General features: G+C 38.8%; 1 protein-coding gene across 2 annotated transcripts in view; it reads left to right on the top strand.

The window, feature by feature from the left end:
* Srpx (sushi repeat containing protein X-linked) overlaps window positions 1-25,857 on the top strand; it is a 106,095-nt gene extending 80,238 nt beyond the window's left edge. For both annotated transcript variants that reach the window (XM_063245697.1, XM_003469341.5), the window contains 8 exons: window positions 199-390; window positions 1,720-1,896; window positions 9,971-10,097; window positions 13,858-13,979; window positions 14,668-14,847; window positions 17,304-17,437; window positions 19,773-19,894; window positions 25,323-25,857. In XM_063245697.1, the coding sequence (XP_063101767.1) occupies window positions 199-390; window positions 1,720-1,896; window positions 9,971-10,097; window positions 13,858-13,979; window positions 14,668-14,847; window positions 17,304-17,437; window positions 19,773-19,894; window positions 25,323-25,506 (1,238 nt within the window). In that variant the 3' untranslated portion in view covers window positions 25,507-25,857. The remainder of the gene's footprint in view (window positions 1-198; window positions 391-1,719; window positions 1,897-9,970; window positions 10,098-13,857; window positions 13,980-14,667; window positions 14,848-17,303; window positions 17,438-19,772; window positions 19,895-25,322) is intronic.
* The last annotated feature ends 1,728 nt before the right edge of the window (window positions 25,858-27,585 follow it).

Raw genomic sequence — 27,585 nt, 5'->3', positions numbered from 1 at the left:
TTCAGCTGTGTCTGACACCTAGTCCCTATATCATAGCTTTCTTATGCAGAGACATCTAAGGAAAAACAGGGTACTACTGGAGGTCCAATATCTGGAAGCAGCCATCCTGGAAGCATCTTCCCTACAAGAAGTAGGGTAACATGTTTTGTGTCTATCTCGTTTTTTATTGCTTCCCTCCATTGTTTTCACTACCTATAGACACTCCGTGGTGCTCTTCCATCAAGGTGAAGTATGGGGATGTATACTGTAGGGCCCCTCCAGGTGGATACTACAAAACAGCACTGGGAACCAGGTGCGACATTCGATGCAAGAAGGGATATGAGCTGCATGGCCCTTCCCAGCTGATCTGCCAGTCAAACAAGCAGTGGTCCCACAAGGTCATTTGCAAACGTGAGTAGCCTGGCCTTGTTCCAGATCCTTGAGGACAATCAGAGCAAAAGTCCTTTGGTTCTGAGACTGGGGCTTTTCTTTTCACTGAACATTGATGAGAAAAACTCTCCTGTGAACTGGGTTTCTAAAATATGGTTGAAGTGTGATGGCTCCTTTCAGAGAGAAGGATGTAACCAACACAAAAGAGATTTGTTCAGCAAATAGGTGATGTTTGCTTACTAAATGCTAGATCCTGAAGAGGTGCTGGGGATTTAAAGACAAATAAGACACACAAGGCTCTGCCATGAAGAGTCTCACAGAACAGCACACAGCTGAGAAAAGGTGTAAACCATGAGGTAGTACAAGAAGGGCCTTAAGCCAAGGACCTATGGTAGCAAATTAAAGAAAAATGTAACAATATAAAAGAAGTGGTCTCCTAAAGAGTAAGGCTTAGAGAGGCAGGAATGAGTCACTGAAGAAGTGATCCATAATGCATGAATGGAGTGTTTCTCAAGAGAGCATTTTAGGGGCTGGCTTCCAGACAAGTATTCTCTCATTTGAAAAGCTACACATGGTACAGCACTCTTAAAGCACATTTTACATGTCTTTGTTATTCGAAACAGCCAACACTTTGAGAACTAGTACATTTCTCAAAGTATTTCACACACTCAAAGTTTGCAAAATGCTCTCCATATGAGTGTCATTGCTTTAACTTCATTGTTGGGGAAACAGAGGCTCAAGTTTGAAGGCATGTGATTCAAAGCATGCGGTCTATACAGCTAGGTGACTACACTGGACACTCAAACAAAATTTTCCCCAAATCTCCCTGGTGTCCTTTGAGCAGTTGCAGGTATCTAGCCCCTAGCTTCTGACTGCCTTTAAAGAATCTCCCTGGGAACCCTTTAGCTGTCCAAGGGCTGAGTGTTAAAGGATTAAGAAAGGCCCAGTCTTTCATCCTCCAGAGACAGAGCTCCCCAACAAGAGTTGTGACTGAGGCTGACAGCCTCAGATCCCCCTTTGGCTCCCTCTTTTTCTTCTTTGACTTCATCATCTCCTCACTGGTCTCCCTGGGAGACTTATTTACTAAACCACTGGCACCCAAATCCCCATCTCAGAGTCTGCTTCTGCGAAACTCAGCCTAAAACAGTCACTCTAAGCCTGTCTGGCATGAAATTCTGTGTCTGTTTTGTGTGGTGTACATATATCCAACCACCGTTTCTCTAATTCTTCTACCTGTTAGATTTCAATGAACTTCTCTTTGTATAATTACCGTTTCTGGATTCTGAAATTCAATGGACAAAAATAAAGAAATACTAAATATCTGATTTTCTTTTCTTTTCCTTTTTTCAGAAAAGCGATGTCCTACCCTTGCCATGCCAACAAATGGAGGCTTTAAGTGTGTAGATGGTGCTTACTTTAACTCTCGGTGTGAGTATTTTTGTTCACCAGGGTACACATTGAAAGGAGAGCGAACAGTCACATGTATGGACAACAAGGCCTGGAGTGGCCGACCAGCCACCTGTGTGGGTAAGAAAATGCCATGGTTCTCAGTACAGTGCTTTGGGAGGAGCAGGGGGTATTCACATGGTAGATTTTAAAGCTAGTATCAATATTCTGCATGTGAACCATTAAGCACTCAGCTGTGTTTTCAGTAGCTCTCTTCATCCCTGGCTCCCAGGTTTAGCCTTAGATCTAACTTCAGTCTCTTATCTTAGAGCTGACTTCAAAGCTTATGGCTTCTGTAAGGTTTTTGTTTCTTTCTTGGATTGCTTCTGAGGCAACTGCAGGTTGGCAGAATTATAGCACATGTCTGATAGGTCAGTTGGAGTTTCTGCCCTGTAGCATTGAGCAGATTTATTGACATTTGCAGAGAGAATCCTGCAGAGAACATGTGTAGGCATTTCAATTGACAGATACAATTTCTTTGTTGTTAACTGGTGGTCAGCAAGCGCTCAGTTTGCTTAGTAGGAAGGAATTTGAATATATTTAACCTTATTCTGGGTTTGTTGGGCATTGATTTGTTCTCATGATGTGGTGTGGCCCTGAAAGCAACATCAGCAGCAGGGACAACAGAAAACACCTGGGAACTTATTAGCAATGCAAATTCTCACATCCTCTTCCACCCACTGAATCAGAAAGGCCCGTATACTGGTATTTTTTAAATTACTCCAAGTGGTTACGACCCTGTCATAGGGGGGCCATTTACTCATAATAAACTGAGAGCTGCCAGGATCTACTCTTACAGAATAGTCTAGTCCACCCACCCATTCTATAAATGACCTGAAAGGTCACTTGATTTTCTTGAGCTTGCCTAGAGGCAAGCCTGTGACTATATCTCCAGGTCCTTTCAGGCCTGAAGTTTTTGGAGATAGCTCAGGTCCTAAGGTGCCAAGACAGCTGGCCATGTGAGCATGGATCTTCCCTGCTTGTGTCTGTCCATCTTCCAGAGAAGCTTTTAGCCCAATCTGCTAATGTGCTTTATCCTAAAGACTCCTTCCTAACTGCTCAGTGTCTGCACATTTCACTTCAAGTGTAAGATAAATGTGATGCTAACTCATGGAGGCTGATACCACATAATTCTCCTGGTCTGAGGTGTCTTAATAAGTGGCAATCCTACCCACTGTCTTTGCCCACTGCCTTTGCTAGTGATATTAACTCGCCTCATTCTGAAGTTAGCTGCCAAGGAGCTATTGCCAAGGAATCAGCCTGAAGATGAGATCCAAACTCTTTTGTATCAAATTTACAGCCTGCACCACACTTTGGATCCATTTGGCAAGAGCAATAGGTCCAAATAACAGACTCAGATTTATTCTACTCGTCTCTTCTTCTGGTATTTAGTAGGCATTTTTATGGATCAGTAACACTGGCAACAGAAACCACATTAGTTATTTCAAACGCAGAGGAATTTATTGTAGGAACTTTGGTTATAAAAGTATAGGGAAAGCTGAAGGAGGACAAATATGATATAGTTATTACAACTGAAAGTCATTACTGACCAAGGGTCAGAGCAGCGAAAGTGGGAGAGTAGTGCACCCCTAAGCCCATGAGTCCACCCTGACGCTGACATTTCTTTATCCGCCATTATTTATGAGAAATCAGGAACCCAGGAAACACCCATGGAAGCTCCTAGGGAATAATGGCATGTGTGTCCTTTTGGTCTTCTAATCTCATGAGAAGGCCTCCCATTAATGGACGTATATGGCAACTATTCCTCCTGACAGTGGAATCTGTGACGTTCATGCTGTCAGTAATAAAGAGACATTATAGCAAAACTGATTGTTAGCAGAATGTGTGTCATAACCCCTTTCTCTGAGGATTTGGATTTCTGAATCCTACAGTACTCATTGAAAAGAAGCCCACCCAGTAGTCCTGCTTAATAGGTGCAGACGGACTATCTTGAGTGATATAAACTCTGCACATGTTCTTCTTGAAGGACACTGTCTAAGATCAGGTGTTCTGATCAGAAGAGCACCTCACAGATGTTGTTCTCTGTATCTCCCTGTACTTTAGTATGTGCAAGGTGTTCTTAAAAACAAACCAAAGGGGGACTGGGGATTTCACTCAGCGGCATAAGCACCTGCCTTGCAAGCACGCAGTCATATGTTCGATCCCCGGTACTGATTGAAAAAAAAAAAAAAAAAACAAAGGAGAAAAACTTTAATTTGTTCCTTCATATAGGAAGGGAGGGACAGAGGTAATGGTAGGAAAGGAGAAACTCAAAGACCTTTGTGCTAAAAAGTTTTGGCAGAACATTCTACAGATCATACCATTCAGATTTCCAGATTGTGTGCAACAATGGAAAGAAATGCTGATTGTTCTGAAAACGTAGCAAGCATGTATAAACCCGTACCAGATGGTGCTGGGACCTTCCCAGAGAGACACAGGCAGGGAGACAGAAACAAGAGAGGGAAACTGCACCCCAACTTCGGAAGATTTATATTACTCTTTGCCAAGACATTGTTCAAGGAAGTTTTGGGGGCACGGGGAATTGTGCATGAATTGGGTAAGAGTGATGAAAGGGGTGAAGCCAGCCACAAGAGAGTTTAAAGCTCGCACGGAAAATAAAAAGGAACAGACAAAGCAAGTGGGCAGTGCTTTTGTTTTTTATTTTGGTGACAAGCAAGCTGGAGTTTGTCACCCATGAATTTTACTCAGAAAGTATCATTTACTTCTTTGACTTTGCGTTAAATTATTTTTTACGTATGTTTGTGTGTTGCCAAGGATAGGTGGTCCTTGAGCATAACTCAGAGCCTCAACCTATTTTCAGAGCTGACATATGGTGACTTATTAGCAGGTTTCCATAAAACTTCGAGTAGCACATCTTGGCCAGCACTGTGCTGAGTGCTAAGAAAATCAGAAGCAGTTCTCTTCGAGGCTGAGTGGAAAGAAGGAACACTGGGGCTTCTTTGACTCCTAGGGGTTGCTTCAGTGGGCTAGCTAATTTAAAAATGCAGTAAGTTAAAATTAATTATCCTATTCTGACTGCATTCTGCTAGATTTAAGTTCATGGTCATTTCATAAATGAATATAAATAAATGTAAGAGCCAAAAACAAAACAAAAAAACCAATGAAACAAACAAAGACCACCCTGAAAATGGCAGAAGATAACATATGTAAAGAACCACAACTTCCATTGATACAAAAATAAAGTTTTTTGGAATGGAACCACTATTGTTTGGGGCTGATACTATTTCTAGTTTTAGTTGTTTTTGGTTATATAGAACATTGAACAGTTGAAATTACAAGTCCTCATTTAAAGACTGGGTTTTGAATAGACACATGAACTCTCCTCTAGCAAAACAAAGTTGTCTAGCCAGGAAGAGAAGAAAACATTAAAAAAAAGATTTTAAAACCATGGATGAGCCAGGGGTGGTGACACACCCCTGTAATCCCAGTACTTGGGAGGCTGAGGCAGGACCAGCCTGGACTACACAGTGAGTTCAAGGCTAGCCTGAACTACATAGTGAGACCCTCTCTCAAAAAATAAAATTAAAAATAAATAAATAAATAAAAACCCACAGATGAAAGGCCAAGGATTTAGCTCAGTGTCATAAGCATCTGCCTGGAAAGTATGAGGTCATCATTTTGATCCCCAGTACAAAAAATCAACCAACCAACCAACCAACCAAACAAACAAAAACACCAGAAAGCACAGATGAGAAAATCCAGCTAAGGTCTTTTGCAATGCAAGTATCCATTTTGTTGCTTTACCAGAGGACAGTACATAAGCCAACTTGAGTTTTTGAATTGCTTACTTATTTTGTGTTTCCTATAGACTAGATGGAGATTTATTAATATTAGAAAAGTTCTAGAATAAAATATCTCTGAAACTTGCAATATACAAATTGGTGGTATATTTTCCTTGTTTCCCAACTGTCTAACAAATGGCTTTACCTAGTGACCCATAGGAACAGTTGGACTGCCATGCATGATTCAATTGATAACAAATTATCACTGGGGCTAAAAATAAAACTATCAGATAATCATAAATTATGCTGATTTTGGGAGGGACTGACAAATACACATTCTTTTGCAAACTTTCAGGAATCTAATTACAGTTTTGAAAGAATCTGATAGGCATATTGATCCAGTTTTTACTTTACATGATTTGCCAGTGCAAACTAAACAAGTAAACTTTTAATGGTCTACTATGATATAAAGGTATGACCAGTGAATTTTTAGTTGGGCTCCTTTCAGATGAATGTGCTGACTTCTAATTGTGGATTTAATTACTTCCCTTCCTGCTTCTTTGGTTTTTTTCTGGAAAGTTCTCAGAAATCTTATGGTGCCAAAGAAATGGAACCACTTTCCAGAGCCATCCACAGGGATTGTGCTGTGACTAGGGAAAGCAAACAACTGGATAAATTTTCAGTGGCTAAATTTGCTCTGCCTTTGGCAGTCGTTTACTTCCTGTGCCCCATAAAATGAATTCTCCTATCTCCACTGTCAACCTCAAACTCATTTATATTTATTTTAATGACCTATTTCTGCACAATAGACCACAGTGGTTTCAAAGAACTACATTATTGCTCACAGATTCTCTGAATTGGAATCTTGGGCAAGGCTCCATGAGGATGGCTTATCTCTGCTATCTTTGGTAATAACTGAGATAGCTGACTAGGGCTGGAGGATCCAAGATGGCTTCCCTCAGATATCAGGTGCTTCAGTTGAGGAAACTATTGGCTGAAGTCTATCTGAGTCTGCCTACTTTATTCTCACTCTTGTTCTTATGCTTTTTACATGACTTCTTTATTCAATTGTACTGCTTTACATGGCAGCTGGCTTCCAAGCTAGTGAAAACTAAAGGTGCCAGACTCTTGAAGACCATAGAATTGGAACTGGCATAGCATAACTTCCCTTGATTTTATTGTTAGTTGTTGGGCAATACTAGTCCTTTTGAACTTCCTTCCTGTTTTCACCACCTACCTTGTCAGACATGTTAAAGATTCCCAGATGAACAGTTCAGCTTCAGTAGTTGAAACATTTTAGAATATTTGTTTCTCCCATTTTATATGCAGACAGTGAAATGGATCACATAAAAAGGACACAGCTTGTCAGAATTCTCCAGTGTATTGAGCATAGAGCAGAAGCCATGATTTTCACTGAGATTTCAGGGTTTCTACACAATAATTGGCCCTGCAGGCATTCTGACTGGACAGGGAATAGTAATTATGTTTCTATAGTAACTTTTCACTTCATTCATGGAGATGGATTATAACATGTAAAAGCTATGGTGGTCATGATTAGGGAACAATAGGCCAGACTCTGGAGCATTGGCTGATGGACAGGCCAGCTGGTCTCATCAGCTGAGAGGTACAACAGCTGCTTGCGAATGCATTAGAATCAAGTCTGGTTGGGAATCTTCAAAGATTTATAGGAAAGGGAATCCCAAAACACTAAGTGAACAGTAGGCAGACACACAGAAGCATTTGTCTTATTAAGATAAATTGAAAATATGTAGTAGTGTTTTTATAATGTGATACCACAAAGAAATTCCAAAAGAGAGGAAATGGTTCCCACTCTATAAATGGGAATGATATAGAGTAACATTATTCAGTCTAATGAATAATGAAATAATAGAATGAGCACATAGGAAAAATTCAACAAATGTTATCTATTATTTGTGGTGATTTGTTTTTCCTTGTCTCTGATTTGGCAGAGTAAGACATCTGAAAAGTAGGCCGGTTTTGACTGTTCACTGTTAGCCAGACTACAGCTAGCTGTGAGAAGCAGTGAGATTCTGCCAAGATAACCTATTTTGGAGTATGTTTCCTCACATTGTCAGTACATACTGTTGGTACAGAAAAGTGAAACAGTATGCTATGCACATGTTTAGTTTACCTGACTCAGAAACTCAGAGATTCTCTTGTTTCTGATAGTATCTTTTCTAAGAAAATATGGTCATTTACGTAGTGTAATTGTATATGGGAATTCATGTGCTCTCCTCAGCTCCACTTCTTTTGCTTAAAGTGTTTTCATATGTGTATTGGGAGTTGTACTGGGGGTCGACCCTGGGGCCTTTTTTTTTTCTTTTTTCTGGTACTGGGGATCGAACTCACGACCACCTGCTTGCAAGGCAGGTACTTATGCCACTGAGCTAAATCCCCAGCCCCTGACCCTGGGGCCTTTACAATGAGTTATATCCCCAGCCCATTTTTATTTTGAGGCAAGGTCTTGCTAAGTCATTAAATTGCCCATTGCTCAAACTTCCAATCTTTCTGTCTCAGTCTCCCAGAATGCTGGGATTATAGATGTGTGCCATCAATACTTGCTAATAAATAGGTATTTTTTAAATAAAGGAATTTCCAGCTTTATTTAGCCACCAGACAGGAGGCATTGTATAATTGTCTTTTTGATTCAACCAACGCTGTGAAAAGCTCATCTGAATTATGAAAGTCTATCATCTATCACCTATCATAGTGAAAAAATGGAGTTTAAAAAAAGTAACAATTGAAAATGGACACCTTCAGTGCAATTCAAGCACCTTCCATTTCATCATTACACTTATAGTATCAATTCTATGAGGCATATTTTTTCACATTTTAATATCTCTGAAATTGGGATGCATCTCACAGTCAGTAGTGACTTGGATTCAATAGTGTGGTAGTTATTCAATTTAGAATTAATGGATTATGACTGTTAATTCACACTTCATTGAAGCATGGCATAGATTGAAAATGAATTTCGATAGCTAAAGGTAAAATTGGTTAACAAATTTTTCATAATTTCTAACCTTAAATAAAATGATAAGTTATTAGATAAGATGCGGAAGAAAGCATATGAAGAATTTTACTTGATCCAGTTAACTCTCAAAGACATTTGTGATTCAGGATCAAAAAGATATTTAATTTTCATTCACACTGTAATAGCGCTAAGATAATCACTGGTTGATAGGTAAAGCAATGCAGAACTGAAGGTCATACGCTCTCTTTAAACATATTCTCTACCTGCTCAGAATCATCAAGTAGAATTTGCAAAAGTTTGAATTTCCTCTTGTGATTTCATTTCAGCTACAAGATGAGATACAGCCTAGTGCAGAATTGACATTTTAAAAAATTTCTAGCCCTTGTCATCAAATCATGCTCATAGTGAGAGGCAGAATTTCTACTCCTACGTAGAAAAAGTAGTAGAGAAACTGGGGAGGTCTTTGAAGGGCTGTAGCCCAGGTAACCCTGCTATCTCAGAACCCCAAACCATAAGTGTGTTCCAGCGGCAGATGGAGAAGCGGACAGGTACAGATATTTAGTGCTATTTTGGGACCCAACATAACAGAAAGAAAGAGAACTTGCTACAGTGCTAAGTGCTCTGGTCTGTGCTATAATTCATATTGCCACTGTCAGCATGCATAGTTTTAAATAAATCATCTAAGCTCTCTGAGACTCAGCGTGCACATCATAAAATGGGAGTTGGGGGCTCCTTTATACCTCCACTGCATTTACTTTTACCTCACCTGGGGCAGGGCCATTTTCCTTCATAGACTAAACTCTAACAAATTGGGGACACCTGCTTTTCTTGCACCTACAATCTGAGCAATTGGAATGAGGCTTTGGGTAAATAGACACTTGTGAAGATTTGTTGCCTTGAATTCACTCAACTAGATGACACCTAGGGTACATGTTTTTGTAATATGCTGTGACATTAGTATCCCAGGCTGGGCTGGAACTGGTGATCCTGCTCCCTCAGCCTCCCAGACTACTTGGGTTACAGGTGTGCAACATCACACACAGTTCTGTGATGTTGTTTTTAAAGCAGGAGGGACTTGTTAAAGTTGAATGACTTCTGGCTTTAGTTGAATGACTACAGTGTTGCCAAGTTATTAGGCAGAGTTTGGAAGCATGGGAAAGAAGAAGTTGTACCTAATGCTTTACCCCACAAAATACAGTAATTAGCAAGGCGAGATGATTGCAAGTTTAATCCTGTGCATATGAGTACTTAAACAACTTTCAGAACTCAGCAGGACTGAAAGAGGTTGATGAAGGGTGGAAGAGAAATAGAGTGAGCAAATTCTTCAAAACTGGAGAGTACCCAGAGGTTGAGTTGAGCTCCAATTTGTTAAGTTATATCATACTGACGGTGACAATGTTTTGGGTTATATTTGCAGATATAGAACCTCCTAGAATCAAATGTCCAAGTGTGAAGGAACGCATTGCAGAGCCCAATAAGTTGACAGTTCGGGTGTCCTGGGAGACCCCAGAAGGAAGAGACACAGCAGATGGCATTCTTACTGAGTAAGCAAAACTTGGCAGCTGGAGTGATGTTATCTGTTTTATGTAAGACATTTATGACACAGAGTGAGGAAGTATATCTATTCTTGTCTATTTATGTTTTTAGACATGGTTTCCCTGGTCATCATCTAACACATTCTTTATTCTACTTAGAAAATTGCCTGTGTTTGCTGTAGTATGTTCACTTCCATATCCCTAAATGCCAGAGCAATATCTGACATATACTTAGCACTCAGTAAATATTTTCAGAAGGAAGAAGGGAAGAGGAAAAGCAGAAGGGGAAACAGAAAGCCAGTTTGTAAATTAGAGGATAGAATCACTCCCATTGCTTGCCTAGAGGCCCACCTTTTGAAGGTATCTCCTGCACTGAGAAGCCTTCTGTGTCTTCCAGATAGGGCTAGCAGTGGTCCACCTTGTGCTTTCTGGGTATGGTTGAAGAGATGGTAAACCTTTTTAAAGCTTTCAGTGATAAGAAACAGCCTGCTGTGGCACATGTGCCATAGGTTTGACACCACTAGTTTAGTGCAAAACTTTCCCACATCCCCTTTTTTTAAAAAAATAATTTTGATTTTCAATTTATTCTTTAAACTTTTGACATCAAACACTTACAGAAGCTTATAAGAAAGAAACCGTGTCTTCTGTTTCTTCCCCACCTCTATCCTGTTCTCTAGGACTCATTGCACTGATGGTTTGATATTTCTCTGAGATGTTTTAAAAACAAGTAGTTTCCTTTGATGAAGTTCAACTGCATCTTCTAATTTATCATTTGGCCTCTACTTCAGCACAATTTTTCATAGAGGGCTCTATGCATGCTGCTATTTCTTCCTTGAAGTACATAGCCCAACTAGACCACCCCAGGTTCCATCTCTGGACAAAAGGATGCCTCTGATTCATCCTCTAGTCCACTATAGAGAAAGACTTACTAGAATCCTGTCACTCCAGACCACATAAAACCAAACAGTTCTGTGCAATTGTTAGCAATGACAGGCATCTCCTGTGAAAGGAGATCATGTCTCTCATTCCTAGAATTTTGTTTATAATTGAGATGTGATCAAAAACAGTAAATGTTTAAGTTTTAAAGAATTATTACAGTAAAGGACATTTTGCCACAAATCCTCCTCAAAATATTTCCCTTTTTTTTTTCAAACTCACTTATTCCATCATTCTTGCCACTTTCTGAAGTAGTTGTGGAAAATGTTTTCTGTAAGTATCTTTAGGAGGTGTGATCAAAAATAAGGTGAATGCTAATGCTATGTGCCATCTATTGGAAAGGCAGGTTCATAGAAAACTTCTTATGATCCGGGCGTGGTGGCTCAAGCCTGTAATCCCAGCACTTGGGAGGCTGAGGCAGGAGGATCACTGTGAGTTCAAAACAAGCCTAGGCTACAAAGTGAGCTCAAGGCCAGCCTGAGCTGCTTAAAGAGACCCTGTCTCAAAAAGACAAAAAAAAAAAAAAAAAAAAAAAAAAAAAAAAAAAAGAAGAAAACTTATGATGAGTCTTTGCGCACCGGACCTGGCAATATGTCACTTTTGACTCACTCCCTAAAGTCAAACCAATCATGAAAGATAAACATTTTCAATCAATTTAGGACATTGAGGCACCTATGGCAGTCCAGTGAAAGATACTCAGTATAAAAGGACTTCCAGAACTGCTTTAGAAAGTGACAAGAATAATGGGATAAGTATGTTGGAGTTGAGAGAAAATTGTTTGAGGGGCATTAATGATATAAAGATGTATTAATCAGTATATCTTTTACTGTAATATTTTTAAATTTAAATATTTACTATAGTTTTTGACTATATGCCATATTTTGTTAATATATCTTTCCCAAGTATATCATCTAGTTAAAAAATGATACTAGTTGTGTTTCTCATTGTAACTTTGTAAAAATAAAGTTTGACTATTTGCTGCTTTTGATGGTGCACATCTATAATTCCAGGTAGTCAGGAGGCTGAGCCAGGAGAATCTTGATCTCAAAATCAGCCTGGGAAACATAGAACCTGACTTTTTAAAGAAAAAGTTTCTTGCTATCACATGCACATGGCATAAATCCCTTAGGAGAAACTTAGGGTGATTGAGATAAAAAAGCAGGCCACTAAACACACCCCCCCTCCACACACAAATGGAAAAATAGTAAGTCAGTTGACATCATCAGGGATTGGATTTTATGTATCTTTGGGATCTAGTGCAATATCTTCCCACCTCTTAACACATAGTTATACTTTTGAAACTGTTCTTGTTGCTGAAATCCTATACAATAAACACAAAATATAGTTACTAAATACCTCCACTTGTCTAAAAATTTTGTAAAGATATTCACCTTGGCATTTTGTGGGTAACCTACTTATTATGGTTAGAAATGTAACATTTTAAAAGAGCAACTTAGTAGCCCTCTGCCCTTTCCTCTGGTCAGGGCAAACTGTCTGCCTCCAGAGTTCTGCAGCCCAGAGCCCTCACAGGCTCAAAGTGGATGCCATAGGGAAGGTGAGCCAGCCTGATGATGAGGTCACAGAAGGCTGCCGTGGCCCCTTTCTCATTTCTGCCTAGATCCTTGCTTTCCTGGCATTTCTTCTGTGACTCCTTTTCCTCATGCTTAATCTCAGCTCTACTTCTAAAGAGAAGGCTCTTGTGTGGAGCTCTGAGACAGGTACTTCTTTTGAATTCCCTTGTCAACTCCTTCTATTAATTATGTGTCACAGATGCAGTCTCAGAAAGGACAGCAGCCACTCATGTTTGAAATATTATTCCCTTTAGGTTTATCTGAATTTACATTGTGCTTCCTAAGGGTCTGAAAATATCTAAAGCTAGGAGTGACATATCTCTAAATAGTGGGCTTTGTGACACTTTTCCAAGACACCTTACTTCATAACGTGTAAATGGTCACCTCACCCACCTATATGTAAGGCTTTTCTCAGTAGTGACAGTGATAACTACATTTCCACATTTCCACTATTAACAAATATTGTCATCATTTTTAAGTACTTAGTAAGAAGTGGAATTATCTAAATATGGCAAAACAAAGATTTGATTAGGTTGTAGCTATTGGCTTTCTTCTCAGATAGCAAAAAGAAAAGCCCTGGAGTCACCCCAGCTATGTGATCTTGGCAAGTTCCTTAACCTTTTGGTGCTTCAATTTCTTCATTTGTGGAGACAATCTGACTTAATGGAGTTTTTGTGAGGATTAAAAAACCTAATATATGTATAATGCCTGGAATCATGCCTGACATATGTAAGCTTTATATAAGTACAAATAAATATTTGTATCATTATATTATTAGAATAAATGAGGGAATCAAATAACTTGGCTTTTGCTCAAGACAGGTCTCCACTGATCTAGACAGAAAAAAGGAAAGAATATTCTAGTAACCCTGGCAGGTCCAAATTGCCAGTAACTGCTTTGACTATAGCTCTCATTTGTTTGCTCATAAAAATTCCCTTGTCCTTCCCATAGTGAGGCAATTCAGGTTCACCCTGGAACAAAGGTAGGATTGGAAGATGATTGCCCGCCCCCTTTTAGTGATACTCTTCAGCAAGAAAAAGTACTCTAAACTTCCTGGAAGGTTGCAGCCTTCCATTCATGGATCTCAAGCTGCTTTTCTGAAATAGAAGAAAGCTCAGGAAATTCTGTTCAACACAAAATATTTTTTTCTGGTCAAAATGTCCCCATGTCTCCCCTTCAGTATGCCTACATTTTATGCAGAGTAGGGCTTTTTTGGTCTGTAAGAATCATCTTTGGCATTTTTGTTTTTTGTTCCTTCTAAGTGTTATTCTAAAAGGCCTTCCCCCAGGCTCAAATTTTCCAGAAGGAGACCACAAGATCCAGTATACGGTCTATGACAGAGCTGAGAACAAGGGCATTTGCAAATTTCGAGTTAAAGTAAGAGGTAAGAGTACTTTATGAGATTCTCCCCCTCCAGAAAAGAGTGAAGGGAAAAGTGTAGCAGGCTCTCATGCAAGAACCCTGAGTGCCCTGCATAGGGATCCTTGCCAGTTTGGGATCAGTGTCTTATCTTAATGTCTGGATTTCACTGATAGGGATCAGCACTGACAGATTATATAAGACATTCCACAGTTCTGTTTTTTCAAGAGCCCACAGCTGCCTGTCCCAGGAGAACATTACTCAATAACTTTTCCATCCCTGAATGTGGGTGACCATCTAAAGCCTGTGAGTCCTTCTAAAACCAGCATGCTTAAATTTGGGCTACCACAAGACCATGTATTTCATGTTCCAAACCATTGATGTACTTGCAAAAAAAGTGTTTTCTAAGGATTGTTTTATGCCTCATGGTTTGTATAGCTAATTGCTAATCATCTTTACCCTTTACTGTTCTGGGCTCAGCCTCCTCAATTATAATACATAGAACTAAATTAATTGATTGTAGTACTGTTGGTGTGGATAGCTGCCATTCTAAGGTCCATTCAATGACAAAATTGTCATCACTGTCCCCTCACTTATTTCACAGGAGAATATAAAAGCCTTGTTGCAAAACTGAGGCCTCTGAGTCCTCATCTTTCCTGATTATTCTGTAGAAGAGAGCTCAGCACTAAGACTCTTATCTTGTGTTCCTACAGTTAGACGCTGTGGCAAACTCAATGTCCCAGAGAATGGTTACATGAAGTGTTCCAGTGATGGTGACAATTACGGAGCCACCTGTGAATTCTCCTGCATTGGTGGCTATGAGCTTCAGGGTAGCCCTGCCCGAGTATGTCAGTCCAACCTGGCTTGGTCTGGCACAGAACCCACCTGTGCAGGTATGTGTGCAGCCCTCTCTCCAGCCTGCAGGACAACTTGGAGATTTCTTGATTTTAGATTTCAGTACAGGGAAAGAAGGTTTCATTTCATGCACTTTGAAATGATCTTTGCTGTCCCTTATCACCCAAGTGGGCAAACATAGTTTCTGCTAAATCTCATTTTGCTAATTCTTCTCCTTTTGCCTCTGTCTTCTGATTTCCCTGTCCTGTCTTTTAAGTATAAAGCTAGGGGTGGTAACTGAGTGCCAGCCTTTGGTGACATTACAAATCAAAAAAGTGTGCTCTAGTTACCTTTGTTGATCTCTTCTGCAGATGCATAATCTCACCTAGCCAGTATGCTGCTGAGTATAGACAATATAATGCTTGCTTTGCAGTACTAGCTTGACAGTCACACAGACTCTTAACACTTGGAATCTTTATGCCTATTTAAAATAAAGAAAGGAATACCTCACTTACCTCTCTAGTGGCTGGAAGGATTGAATGAATTAAGTGAATAGAGCAGTGCCGGGCACAGGGTAAGCCCTCATTCTACACCAGCTATTCTCACTGGGCAAAGTGTCAAAAGTAGTGTAAAATCTAGGCTACCTAGTAAATTTTGGAGATTCTTATTTATATACCTCTCTTTTTACTTATTCCCTGGTAGCTTTTCATCTTTATCCTTTCCTTTTAATCCTAGTTATTCTGTATGTGGGATATATATATATATTCTAAATGCCTAAAGATCTTTAATATCAATCATTGCAGTAAAAAGAACATACAAGTCCCCTACTCCCCAGCTAATAATTCCATGGCCATCATGCTAATATTAATGGGCCTGGGGATCCTAGGCCTACGTGTTTGAATATGGGAGACCCTAACCACACGTGGCTCTGTAGCACTTGAAATGAGTTTAGTCTAAACTGAGATGGACTAAGTATAAAATATATACCTATTTCAAAATCTTAATACAAAGAGGTTATAAAACATCCTTACTTTTTATATTGCTTAAATGAAGTATTTTGGATGTATTGGGTTAAGTAAAATATATTATAAAATTATTTTATTTATATCTGTTTAATGAAGCTACTAGGAAAATTAAAAGTAATAGAGAGTTTCATTTCATTTCTGTTGAGCAGGTTTGTCCTATACTATGAGTGCCTGAGGCAAGGACTGTGTTATTCAGTATGATATCCTAGTACCTGGAATAGAGTTTGACATATAACAGGCTTTTACTGTATTTTGGCTGAATAAATGAATATGCAAATTAACAAACACTTTGGTGCAGATTTAAGGTCTGAAATGGGAATGTAAAGATTATAAATCATTTGTATAACTTCCTCATTTTTCCTCCTCTATTTCTTCTCTAGGGCCAGGCCTATTTGCTGACCTAAGTATTAAATGCACTTCATTGACCTTGATTAATCATTCAATTGGGACTGGTTGTCATTTATTTGTTTAATTACCTATCCATCTTTAAAATGCATTTTACCATGTTCTCTGTGGCCATGGCTCATGTACCTTTGACATTTCTATCTGTGTTCAAAGACTATTTTCTGCAAGAACCTAGATTATTATCTGTGAGTTCTTTTTTTCTGGCTTGGCCCATGAACAGTACTAGCTGGAAGTGACAGAGAATTAATGCATCCATAAGGAGTCATCAGGTGGTGATGGAGCAGTTGGTATATAAACACTCCAGTTCTCTCATTCTTCCAGTGGGATAACTGTGAAGTGCATGGGTTTGTTGTTTCCCACAGTAACTGAGTGGAATTGACTTCCAGTTCCCCAGAGCCATGACTTGCTTGATAACCCACTCAATGTTGCTTACTTCCCTTCCTTGTTTCATTTCCAGAGGTAGGCAAAATAATGATGCTCCAAAGATGTCTGTATCTCAATTGCCTAAATCTGTGGATATATTATCTTACATGGACTTTGCAGATATGATTAAGTTAGGGCTTTTAAGATGGGCAGAATATTTTGGAGCATCCATTAATTCCAAAGTAATCACAAGAGTCCGTATATAAGGTAGTAGAAATGTCAAAAGATTCAGATAGAAATGATGGAGGGAGAGAGCAGAGAGAAGACAAATTTAAAGATATTACATGGGTGTCTCTGAAGATTCCTTTTGAACCAAGGAATGAAGGTGGCCACTAGATGCTGAAAGGAAAGCCCGGTGACACCTTGAATTTTAATTCATTGAAACTCATTTTGGATTTCTGAACTCGAGGACTGAAGAGAATGAATTTGTGTTATATTGAGTCAATGCATTTGAGGCGATTTGTTATAGCAGCAAGAGGAAAATAATAGTTTCTCACTCTTGTACCAGTGCTTCTTGGACCACTTCCCAAATAAACTACTTACGCTTGAATCCTTCTCTCAGTATCTGCTTCTCATATACATGGCTGTGTGTATCATTGCAAACTATGCTAAAGCCAGACATGCAGCAGTTTTCTGATTCATATAGCTACTTCTAATTATAGCCATGAATGTCAACGTGGGTGTCAGGTCCGCGGCTGCACTTCTTGACCAGTTTTATGAGAAGAGAAGACTCCTCATTGTGTCCACACCCACAGCACGAAACCTCCTCTACAGGCTACAGCTGGGAATGCTGCAGGTGAGTCCTTGAGTGGGGCCAAAATGAGAGTGATCTCTACCAGGAAAGGCTGAAGCATTGCACTGAAAGTAAAGTCTATGCTCAGTGACTAATCCTTTTAGGGTGAGTTTCAGGAACCAGCAATTTAGAGGTAACTTCATTTCTGGTACTAGAGGACAACCTGATTGACAATGACTCCCCAGAGCTAACCCAATTGTTTTCCAACCAATGAGACTTGTCACTAATAAGCCTAATTGACAGACTGACCAGGCCCTGGGACAACTGTCTTTGCTCAACCTACCCAGGATATGCCTAGGCTGGAGGTGTTTAATCAGTTGTCTGCCCAAATGGCTGACCCAGGCTTAGGCCTTAAGCTCCACATTCTTCACCATGGAATTTTGCCAACTCTTACAGTGTTTCCAACCATCTCTTAGAATAGTGATTCTCGAAGTGCTGTCCTTGGATCAGCAGTAATAGCATACCTAGGTACTTCTTAGAAATGCACATCTCTAGGACCCTCCCTGAGATTTCCTGGATCAGAATCTACATTTTAATAAAATACTCCAGGTGATTTCTAAGCATTTTAAAGCTTGAGGAATACTTTTCCAGGAAATGTTCTCTTTTGCACTGTGTAAATTTTTCAACTTCTAAATGAGGCTACCAGCATTCTTTTCCTGGGGTTTGTTGAACCAAAAACTATAAGGATCAGACCAGAATTTGCCTGATTTTGTTCTGAAGCTGGCTTTGCCTGGGAGTAGCCAACCTTACTGAAAGCTAAACAGGCAGGATGTGTGCTGTGTCATGGACACAGTTGTGCTGCACATATTTTTGAGAATCATTTCTTTATTACTGTGACTAGAACTAAGTGTTTAGAACAATTTTGGTTTAATCAAAGACTACAATTTACTACTCATGTGTGCATTGTCTTAATGAATAATAAGTCTTTCTTCACTATTACACAAATTTGATAATCTTCCCAGGAACTCTACAGAGCCAAATAAAAGTTTCTGGGCTTCCTTGATAGGAACCAAAGTTATTACATCTACACTCCCAATCTCTGTCACCTGATCTCTCCTTCAATCACCTCTCAGGTGCTTGCTCTTCAGAAAACACATGTTCAACCCTCTTAAATTGGTGGGTAATTGGCATTGCAGCGTATTCCAGTATTCCATGGACACAGATTTCCTGAACTCTTCTATTCCACAGAAAAATTAATAAGCGAAGCATCTTGTTTTCTTTATCAGTATACTAAGGTTCATGGGCCAAATTTTTCCCATTGCTTGGTTTTGTAAGTTAAACTTTATTGGACACAACACACATTCATTCATTTTTTTAATAATTTAAGGCTGCTTTTGCACTATATTGGCAGAGTTTGATACTTGAGATACGGGCCATCCAGCCTGTGGAAACCTAAAATATTTACTCTTTAGGCTTTTGCAGAAAATATTTGCTATACTCTGCCTTGCTTTGTCCTTTTTCCTTCAGGTACTTGCTGAGTTACTTAAGTTAGTAGTTAGATATGCTTTGGATCAAGATGTTTTTATATGTGACCTCTTCTCAATTAAAATTTGCATTTTAATAAGAGCCTTCTAGAAAGACTAGATTGGCTTATTCATTTCAGTTAGAATAATAGAAAAGTACATTTTTGTATTTTATAACTTTTTCACTGATTTTTCCACTGTATATAGGAAGTTTCTGTGGAATTATGGTAAAAATCATGTAGTTTTCAATAATTTAAGACTTTAAAATTTACTTTTCCCTTCAGTCAGATTCAGCTAATGGCTAAATATTTGTCCCTTTTTGCCACTGCTACTCCTAGTAAAATTTCCTGCCACACAAATAGTTTGGCTACATTCTTGAGGCTTTTGGCAACAGCCAGCTTCAAGGGCTGGAACTTTTAACCTTGTTTCGCCTCTGGTGTCAATATGGAAACACTTAGCAGAGGGATATAGAGGGTGGGAACGAGGTCAAAGGAGATTCCGGAAATAGTCTTTTTTCCTAGCAAAGACAAAGTTAGAATCTTTGAGGGTGGTCTTGGACACTTTTTAGGAAATTTGACTCATGCAAGGTGCTACTCTTTCTGGAAATATCATCAACTGCCATTTTGCTTAGATTTTCAAAATTCCATTGCCAGGTCATTTCTGAATGATTCCTTTAGGGATGTATTTATGTTTTATAGCAACTAGCTTAACTCCAGTTTCTCAACTGTTTTGGGAGATGGTTTGGCGTGGGCAAAGAACCTTCCACAAACAGAGTATTACTGCTTCTGTTAGTCACAGTTTGATGTGGAAGTTTTTTTTTTTTTTTTTTTTTTTTTAGCTGTACTTACACTTTTCCTGTTGGTTCCCTCCTACAGCAAGCACAGTGTGGCCTGGATCTTCGACACATCACAGTGGTGGAGTTGGTGGGTGTTTACCCAACCCTCATTGGAAGAATAAGGGCAAAGATTATGCCTACACCCCTAGCTCTGCAGCTCAGGTAGGGGGAAGGTCTGCTGTTAAATTTGGTCCTCTGCAAGTTCCTTTGTGTCTTTGAATCTCACAGTGTTCCATGACTTAGAGTACTGAGTTCAGGCAATATTTAATTGCTTTTATTCTGGGAAATCATAATCACATTAATTGGCATGTTGTTGCTGCTCCAAGTAAATTATGCAGTGGGTAATTACCAGTGTTCTTGTCTTTCTCCCTGTGACCGAGTAACTGTTTTTGCTTTGTCTATGTGCATGTATGTGTGTGTGTATGCATGTGTGTTGGACTGATAATGGAGAAGGATCTGTAGAAAGGACCTAAACAACCCTGGGTCTTATTAGGAGTACAGTCATCCAGTTAGCCTCTCCAGACTTGGCCTCCTTTTCCCCTCTGTGCTTTCTGAGCACTTGTCCACACCCCTATTTAACATTTGTACTTTATTTTGGCCACATTTTTAAAGCTAGAACCATAGTGTTCAGTCTCTGAGTATTGATGTATTAAGTAAGCAGAATTTGACAGCCAAAATGTAATTTCAGTATAGCCAAAATTTTTACTTGCATCTCTAGAGCACTATGAAATGGGTAATTAGGTTAAAGTAATGCTCTTTAAAATCTGTCTTGCCTAGCGTTTTCTCTCACACTGCAGAAGAGGTACAGATCTCTGTTCTGAGAGTCCCAGATGGCTACAGTGTTTTGTACATCAAAATCCCTTCCCAGGTTTCTGCAAAAAGGGAAGAGAGAAAATGAAAACAAACTACAGCCAGTGGTGGTGAACCTATGGTAGTGGGCACAGAGAGCCCTCCTAGTCAGCACAGGAGCCAAGTCATTCCAGTAGCTGTGCATCAGATAACAGTTGTTTTTTCTAAACTAAAACCTCAGTATTCAAGTTAAATTGCAGTGTTGGTAGTTTGCGATAAATGTGTTTTGGATTGCAGTTTGGACACTTGGTCACTAAAAGTTTTGTCATCACTGAACTACAGTGTATTAATCGGCTGCATGTTACTATAATGAAATATCCAAAGCAGTTAACTTATAAAATAAAAATGTGTTTAGCTCATGGTTCCAAATGTTCCAGCCTGAGATCAGGCAGTTCCATCACTTTATGCCTCTAGGAAGGATGACATACCATTGTGGAAGCACATGGTGAGAAAGCTGCTTACAATAAGAGCCAGGGACCAAAGAAAGACTGAGTTGAGGGTCCGTAAATCCATTTGCAATGCACACCTACAAATGTCCTAAGGTTATCCAATTAGACCTCACCTCTCAAGAGGTCCAGTATCTCCCAAAAGTGCCATCTCAGGATGAAACTTTTAATACCTGGGCCTTTGGAAGGCTTTCAACATCTGAGCCATAACACAAACCTACTTTTTAGTTTTCATCTTGGAAGTGTCACACATTGGTCGCTCTTTCAATCCATTAGCCGAAATTAGTCACATAATGGCAATTAAACTTCAATAGAGGCTAGGAAATTGGATTTTTCTCAATTCCCAGGAAGAAAATAAAATGACATTTGATAAGCCATATCACAGGTGTTCAGAAATGTCCACAAAAATTCCTTAAGTAATTAAGTAATGGAACCATTCTTAACAAATAATGGTCTTATAGTTGGGAACAATACCTTGTATCTCTAACTTTCCTACTTTCTAGCTGCCTTTGACCAATTCCATGTCTGAGTACTACTTCTTTCCAACCAAAAAGAATCATCCTCGTCTCTTTCAATACCAAATCTCAGAGTAGTAGGGATGGGAAAACAAAAAAAAGAGGATACCTGAATTTTCTCTTGTTGTCTGAGAACAAGAAGAGGCTGAGTACAATTATAAGCTTTTGTATTTTTTAACCCTACAAACTTTGAATATTATCATTACAGGGTATAACAGTTGAGGGTAGTACCAGAATTTTTCTAGTATTTCCTATTTAGTATCTAACAGAGTGATAGGTAACATGTTGGTGCTAAGTATGTGTAATAAATGCCTCCAAATTTGATGGAAACAGCTTTTCTACTTGCAGATGGATATAGACTTTAAAAATGTATTTACAATTGCTAATATTTTAAGTTAAAGTTTGCATACTCAAGACAAGGATTGTGTTTTCATCTACAAACTTACAACAAGTGTATAGGTTTTACAAAACTGTTGCTTTGCAGAGCACAGTGGCACATGCTAGTAATCCCAGCTAGCCAGGAGGCTGAGACAGGGAGGATCACAAATTTGAGGCAATCATGGGCAACTTACTGAGACTCTGTCTTGAAATACACTTTTTAAGACCTGGCTGGGGATATAGGTCAATTGTAGAGCTGTCGCTTATCATTCTTATGGCCATGAGTTCAGTCTCCAGTACTACAACACACACAAACACACACACACACACACACACACACACACTAAAAAGCAAAAAACAAAAGCAAAAACAAAAGCTCTTGTTTATTTAGAATTACCTGCTCATACCCTGTGTCAATGTTTTATAAAATGTCTAATACAGAAATTGCTAAATGATCTTCTTTAAATAGCAGATCTCTCTCTCTCTCTTTCTCATATATATATATATAATCCAAATCCAAAGATATATAATCTTTGTAAAATTTTAATGGGATTTTCAACTTTTTAACTTCGAAGAACAGAAAAATCTGATTTATGAAAAAAAACCCTTTCTCATTCAATTTGTATATATTGGATCTACTGTAGACCTTTGTGGGCTAAAAACTATTTTGGTAAAAATTTGCTTAAATGAATTATGCAGTGATACTCAAACTTAAGAATGTATCAGACTCCTCTGGGGGAACTTGTTGAAATGAATTGTTAGTCTCTACCCCCAGGGATTCTGATTTAGTAGATCTAGGATAGGGCTCAAGATTTTGTATTTTTAGCAGATGCCTAGAAGACCACACAGTGAGAACCACTGGCTTAGTGTTTGTCCAAAAGTGTCATACTTTTGAAACAGAAATTGTGCCAAGCAGCTTTTAAGAGATCAATGTTTGGTCTAGGTAAGCATCACACAGTGATGACCACTGGGGTGCATTACCTGATGGATTTGCTGTCAGGCTGCATGGCCTTGTTATTAGACACATCACTGTGGCACATAGAACGTAGCAGATATACTTTTTTTCTTCCTTTCCATTCTGGCCTAGGGTCTAGCACAAATGAAAACAAATGATTTAGACAAAGAATTGAAAGCAAGGACGAAGAAAAAGAGAGGCAGAATGCTTAGACCATCAGAAAATCTCTTGTTGGATTTAGTGTACCTTTCAAATAATATGGAGGCCATGATAAAACTATTGAAGGGAATCAGGAGAAAAGGAAGTTCAATATGTGGTGTGGCCAAATGATTACTTCACCTGCCTTCTTTTTGCTCTTATTTCTTTTTTCTTTGATTCTTATACTAGAGATTACATACAAGACCTTCACACCAGGCTATATTTCCAGCCCTTTTTACACTTTTATTTTAAGGCAGGATCTCAGTGAGTCCCTAAATTGCTTAGATTGAACTTGAACTTGAATTTGTGATCCTCCTGCCTGAGCCTCCCAGGATGCTGGGTTTACAGGTAGGTGACACTGTGGCCAGTCACCCTCATTTCTTTTGGATCTGGATTTATTCATATTCCCTAGAGTAATTTTGCACAAATTCTAATCATGACTTCAATACATTGTTCTTTGAATCTACAAAGTTCTTGAGAAGCTTCTCTAGGAGGAACTCTTTCTAATCACACAACAGGCATTTGTGCTGACAGCACGTCTCACTGTGTGATTTGGAAGCTATTCAGTCCTCCATTGCTTAGAGTTCTGTTGTTTCCAGGCCCCAGTGGGATGCATCTCTGAGGCTGTTGACTGCTTGCTGATCTGACCACTCATCCCCTCCCATGGAATTTGTCTTTCTTTACATTTTTAGTCAACCAAGGCACAAGTCCACATGAGGAATGTGTGTAGTAGCCACTGTGGTAGCTCCATCTAGCCTCATAAGGACTGTAAAAACCAGTGCTCCAGTGTCTTATCAGTCACCCTTTCCCACAGTCTCTCTCCACTACTTTGCTTGGCCCTTTTATCCTTCCAGTCCTGCTTACTTTCCTACTCCTTTCTTTTCCTGGAATTTTCTGTTTAGAATTTCAGTCTTGAAACTCAGTAGCCTTCAATTTAAACATATAGACTGGCTTAACTGTTCATTTCCACCTTGCTTCCTTATTTGTGCCTTAACTACACAGCTTACATTCATATGCTCTGACTCACTAATGCGTTTTTACTCCTAAACTCTTAGAGCCATAGGACATCTGACAAAGAGTGTGATGTCATCTTTCTTTTATTTCCATTCATTAGAAGTGGATTAGCAATTCAAGTTTCTATTAGGATAAAATATAAATTACTCCATCCTTCTCTAAATCTCATTCTTAAAAGGAAGAAAAAGTACAATGAATTTGTGTTTTATGTAATGATCTTTTAAAAACTTTGATCCATTTGTAAGATGGAAGATATTTCACTTTATATCCATATGGAAATTTAGATTCTACTGCATATACAATCTCAAAATATCTCAACTATAAAAGAAATTGCAGAGAAGAGACCACGTGGTATTATTATTTAACTGGGCTCAGTTTATCTGTTTGTTTTCACTGACTGTTCTCATCTAAACATGTTGGCATTGATGTAAAACATCGGCATTGATTAAATTCCAGTGCAGTAGAGTACAAAGAACTCCAGATATCTGAAACCATATCAATTTATTAAATGTGCAGCCCTGAATAGGCAGGCCATAACTATAATTTTCAGAAAGTTATTTCAATCAACTTCACCTATCCCAGGTTCCTCAGCCTTATTCCTTTTAATATTTGGGGTGAGATTTGTTTGATGAAGAATTTACTCTGTGCATTGTACAATGTTTGTCAGCATTCCTGACATATATACAGTAGATACAAGTAGCATCTCCACCCATTCCCCACTATGATCAAAAATGTTTTTAGACTCAGTGAAAAGTTCCCTGCTATTGATAACCACTGATATGTATACACTTAATATGTATGCATATAAAAGTAGACTACAAACTTGGATTGATTCTGGATTTAATGTCCCCCAAATCTATCAGCCTTATTGCATGTGCTTTGTAGCAACTATTGGTACATAGCACAGTTGCAGGCCTGAAGTCCTCCTGACTGTGATCAAAAGCATAGCTTCTCAAAGTTTAGTGTTTACACTGGTCATCCTAATATCTTGCTTAATAATGCAGATATTAATGTGTTAGTTTTGGGATGGGATGTAAAAGTCCTCTGGAACAAGTTTCCATGTGATGGTGTTGGTCCAAGGACCACATTTTGAGTAGCAAGGCTCTAAAGAGTGAATCAGTCCTTCATGGTCTCAACCTTTTCTCTGGACACAGTGTCACTATGGGGCCCTGATTGGTCCACCAGAACCCTGTGAGTTGTGGTTTGATACTGCCTTGTTTTTCCTTTTATTCCAGGCTGTTATTACGAATCCCGCTCTACTCCTTCAGTATGGTGCTAGTGGATAAGCATGGCATGGACAAGGAGCGCTTTGTTTCCCTGGTGACACCTGTGACCCTCTTCAACCTGGTTGACACTTTCCCCTTGAGAAAAGAGGAGATGGTCCTGCAAGCTGAAATGGGCCAGAGCTGTACCACCTGATGTAATGTTCATTTTTCAGCAGTTTCTTTCCTTTCACTACATAGTGCCACATGCTTGGCAAGACCTTAAAAAGTCTTTGATGTACAGATTTTTATTTGTAATTTTAAAAGTCTATTTTATTATAAGCTTTCTTTGCCATTAAAAATGGTACAATGCTATTTTTTACTTTGAAATATTTCAAAAATTATGCAGACATATTTCCTCTTTTTAATCCTCCTAACTCCATCATGGCTGGTCAATTTTGTAGGGAAATTAGAAACCATAGCCATACACATGCTTTCAACATGTTATACCTTTCTGCTGTTGTGTTGTTTATATAAAACTTTTATTAATAAAATATTTTGGAGCAAATTTATTAAACCTCATTTTATTTATAAAGCAATAGCCATATTCCCTCAATGTAGTCAATGATTTAGATACTTTAGGAAAGGGAAAATGTAGTCTTGTTAGCTTATTTGAGCTGGAAGGGAGCTGTGCTTTTTCCAGTGGAAGAATAGCCAACTAAAGAAACAAGCCAAAAATGAAAGCATGAAGCCTTAATCATAGCAGTGGTTTAAACAGGAGATCAAAACTAAAGAAAGCACCAACTGCCCCTGTTCTGCTTTCCCCATGGAATAGCACACTGGATGGGAGTGCTGCATATGTATGGTCACTGTGTTTTTGAGGGAGCCCCCCAAAAAAGTCTCTGATAGGCTTATAGACCCTGGAGTTAGGCAGAAGACAAAGAGTGCAAAGGTACTGAGGAGTCAGATCAAGAAAAAGTGTGTTCAAATTTTTCCCATTTCTCCCCAGCTCCCTACAAGGGGATATCAACAGAGGTGCATAAAGAAGAGTCTTGACCAGGGCAAGAGTCTTGACCAGACAAAGAGTCTAGAAATGAAGGCAGTAAGGAATGCAGCAAGTACAGGCAGCCTTCCTTAGTTAGCCATAGCTCCACGTGTGTGGTTCAATCAATTGGGGTTCAGAATATTCAGAAAACAAGATGGCATCTGTGTTGAACACTTATACACACTTTTCTTCTTGTTCCCAAAAGTATACAGTAAAACAACTATTTATATAACATTTGTGTTGTATTAAATATTGTAATTTAGAGATGATTTAAGGCATATGGAAAGATATACATAGATTATATTCCAATGCTTTACCATTTTGTGCAATGGAGTTCATTATCTACAAATTTTTGTACCTCTTCAAAGACTTTGGGACCAAACATTTGTGGAAACTATGTGAAAAAGCATGAACTGGGTGCAGTGGCACACATCTGTAATTACAGCACTCTGGGAGACTGAGGTAGGAGAATCAAACTGAGTTCAGCCTGGGAAACTTAACAAATTAGTGTGACCCTGTCTTAAAAGTAAAAAATAAAGGTCCTGAGTTGTACTTCAGTTAAAAGACCCTAAGTTTACTCCTCAGGACTACACACACAAACAAAAAGCATGATTTGTGAGAAGGCCTAACTCTTGACTACAGCTTCCCAGCAAGAGTTCAGCGAACTGCTTGGGTACCAGTTATCCTTACATTGCTGTCATCTTACATTGCTGTTTTCAGGGTTTAATGTTGATGAGACAGTGGCAGAGAGAGAGAGAGAGAGAGAGAGAGAGAGAGAGAGAGAGAGAGAGAGAAAGAGATCTATCATCTACGTAAATCTATCTACCTATCTATCTATATCATCTATCATCTTTGAGATATAACTTTGAGACCAAAATTTGTAGATAATCAACTGATATAAAGCAGTAGCTAAGTTGGTCAAGACACTTATAATCCTTTCCATACATTGTTTGTTTTTAATTAGCTAGGAGCTATACTTCTCAACTTACCAAGGCAAATCTTTCCCTCTATTATCAGAATATCAGTATGGCTCACAATCTATTCTAAACAAACAAAATAGCTGTATTAATGGTAGAAAGTCCAAATTTCAACATATAATGGTATAAAACGAGAAACAGATTTGTCACTATTCTTTTGAATATTTTGTATATAGGCTTATGCCTTATAAATACTTTGTTCATCAAGTATACTAAAAGTTACTCCTTCACTTATGTCTTCTTCAGATGTATCAGATAAAGATCGATGTCATGA

This window comes from Cavia porcellus, unplaced genomic scaffold, assembly GCF_034190915.1.
Source record: "Cavia porcellus strain 051 isolate PalLab524CR breed Dunkin Hartley unplaced genomic scaffold, mCavPor4.1 scaffold_3, whole genome shotgun sequence".
NCBI classification, from domain to species: domain Eukaryota; kingdom Metazoa; phylum Chordata; class Mammalia; order Rodentia; family Caviidae; genus Cavia; species Cavia porcellus.
The sequence above is the reverse complement of the archived record's forward strand: the minus strand, read 5'-3'. Positions and strand labels throughout refer to the sequence as shown.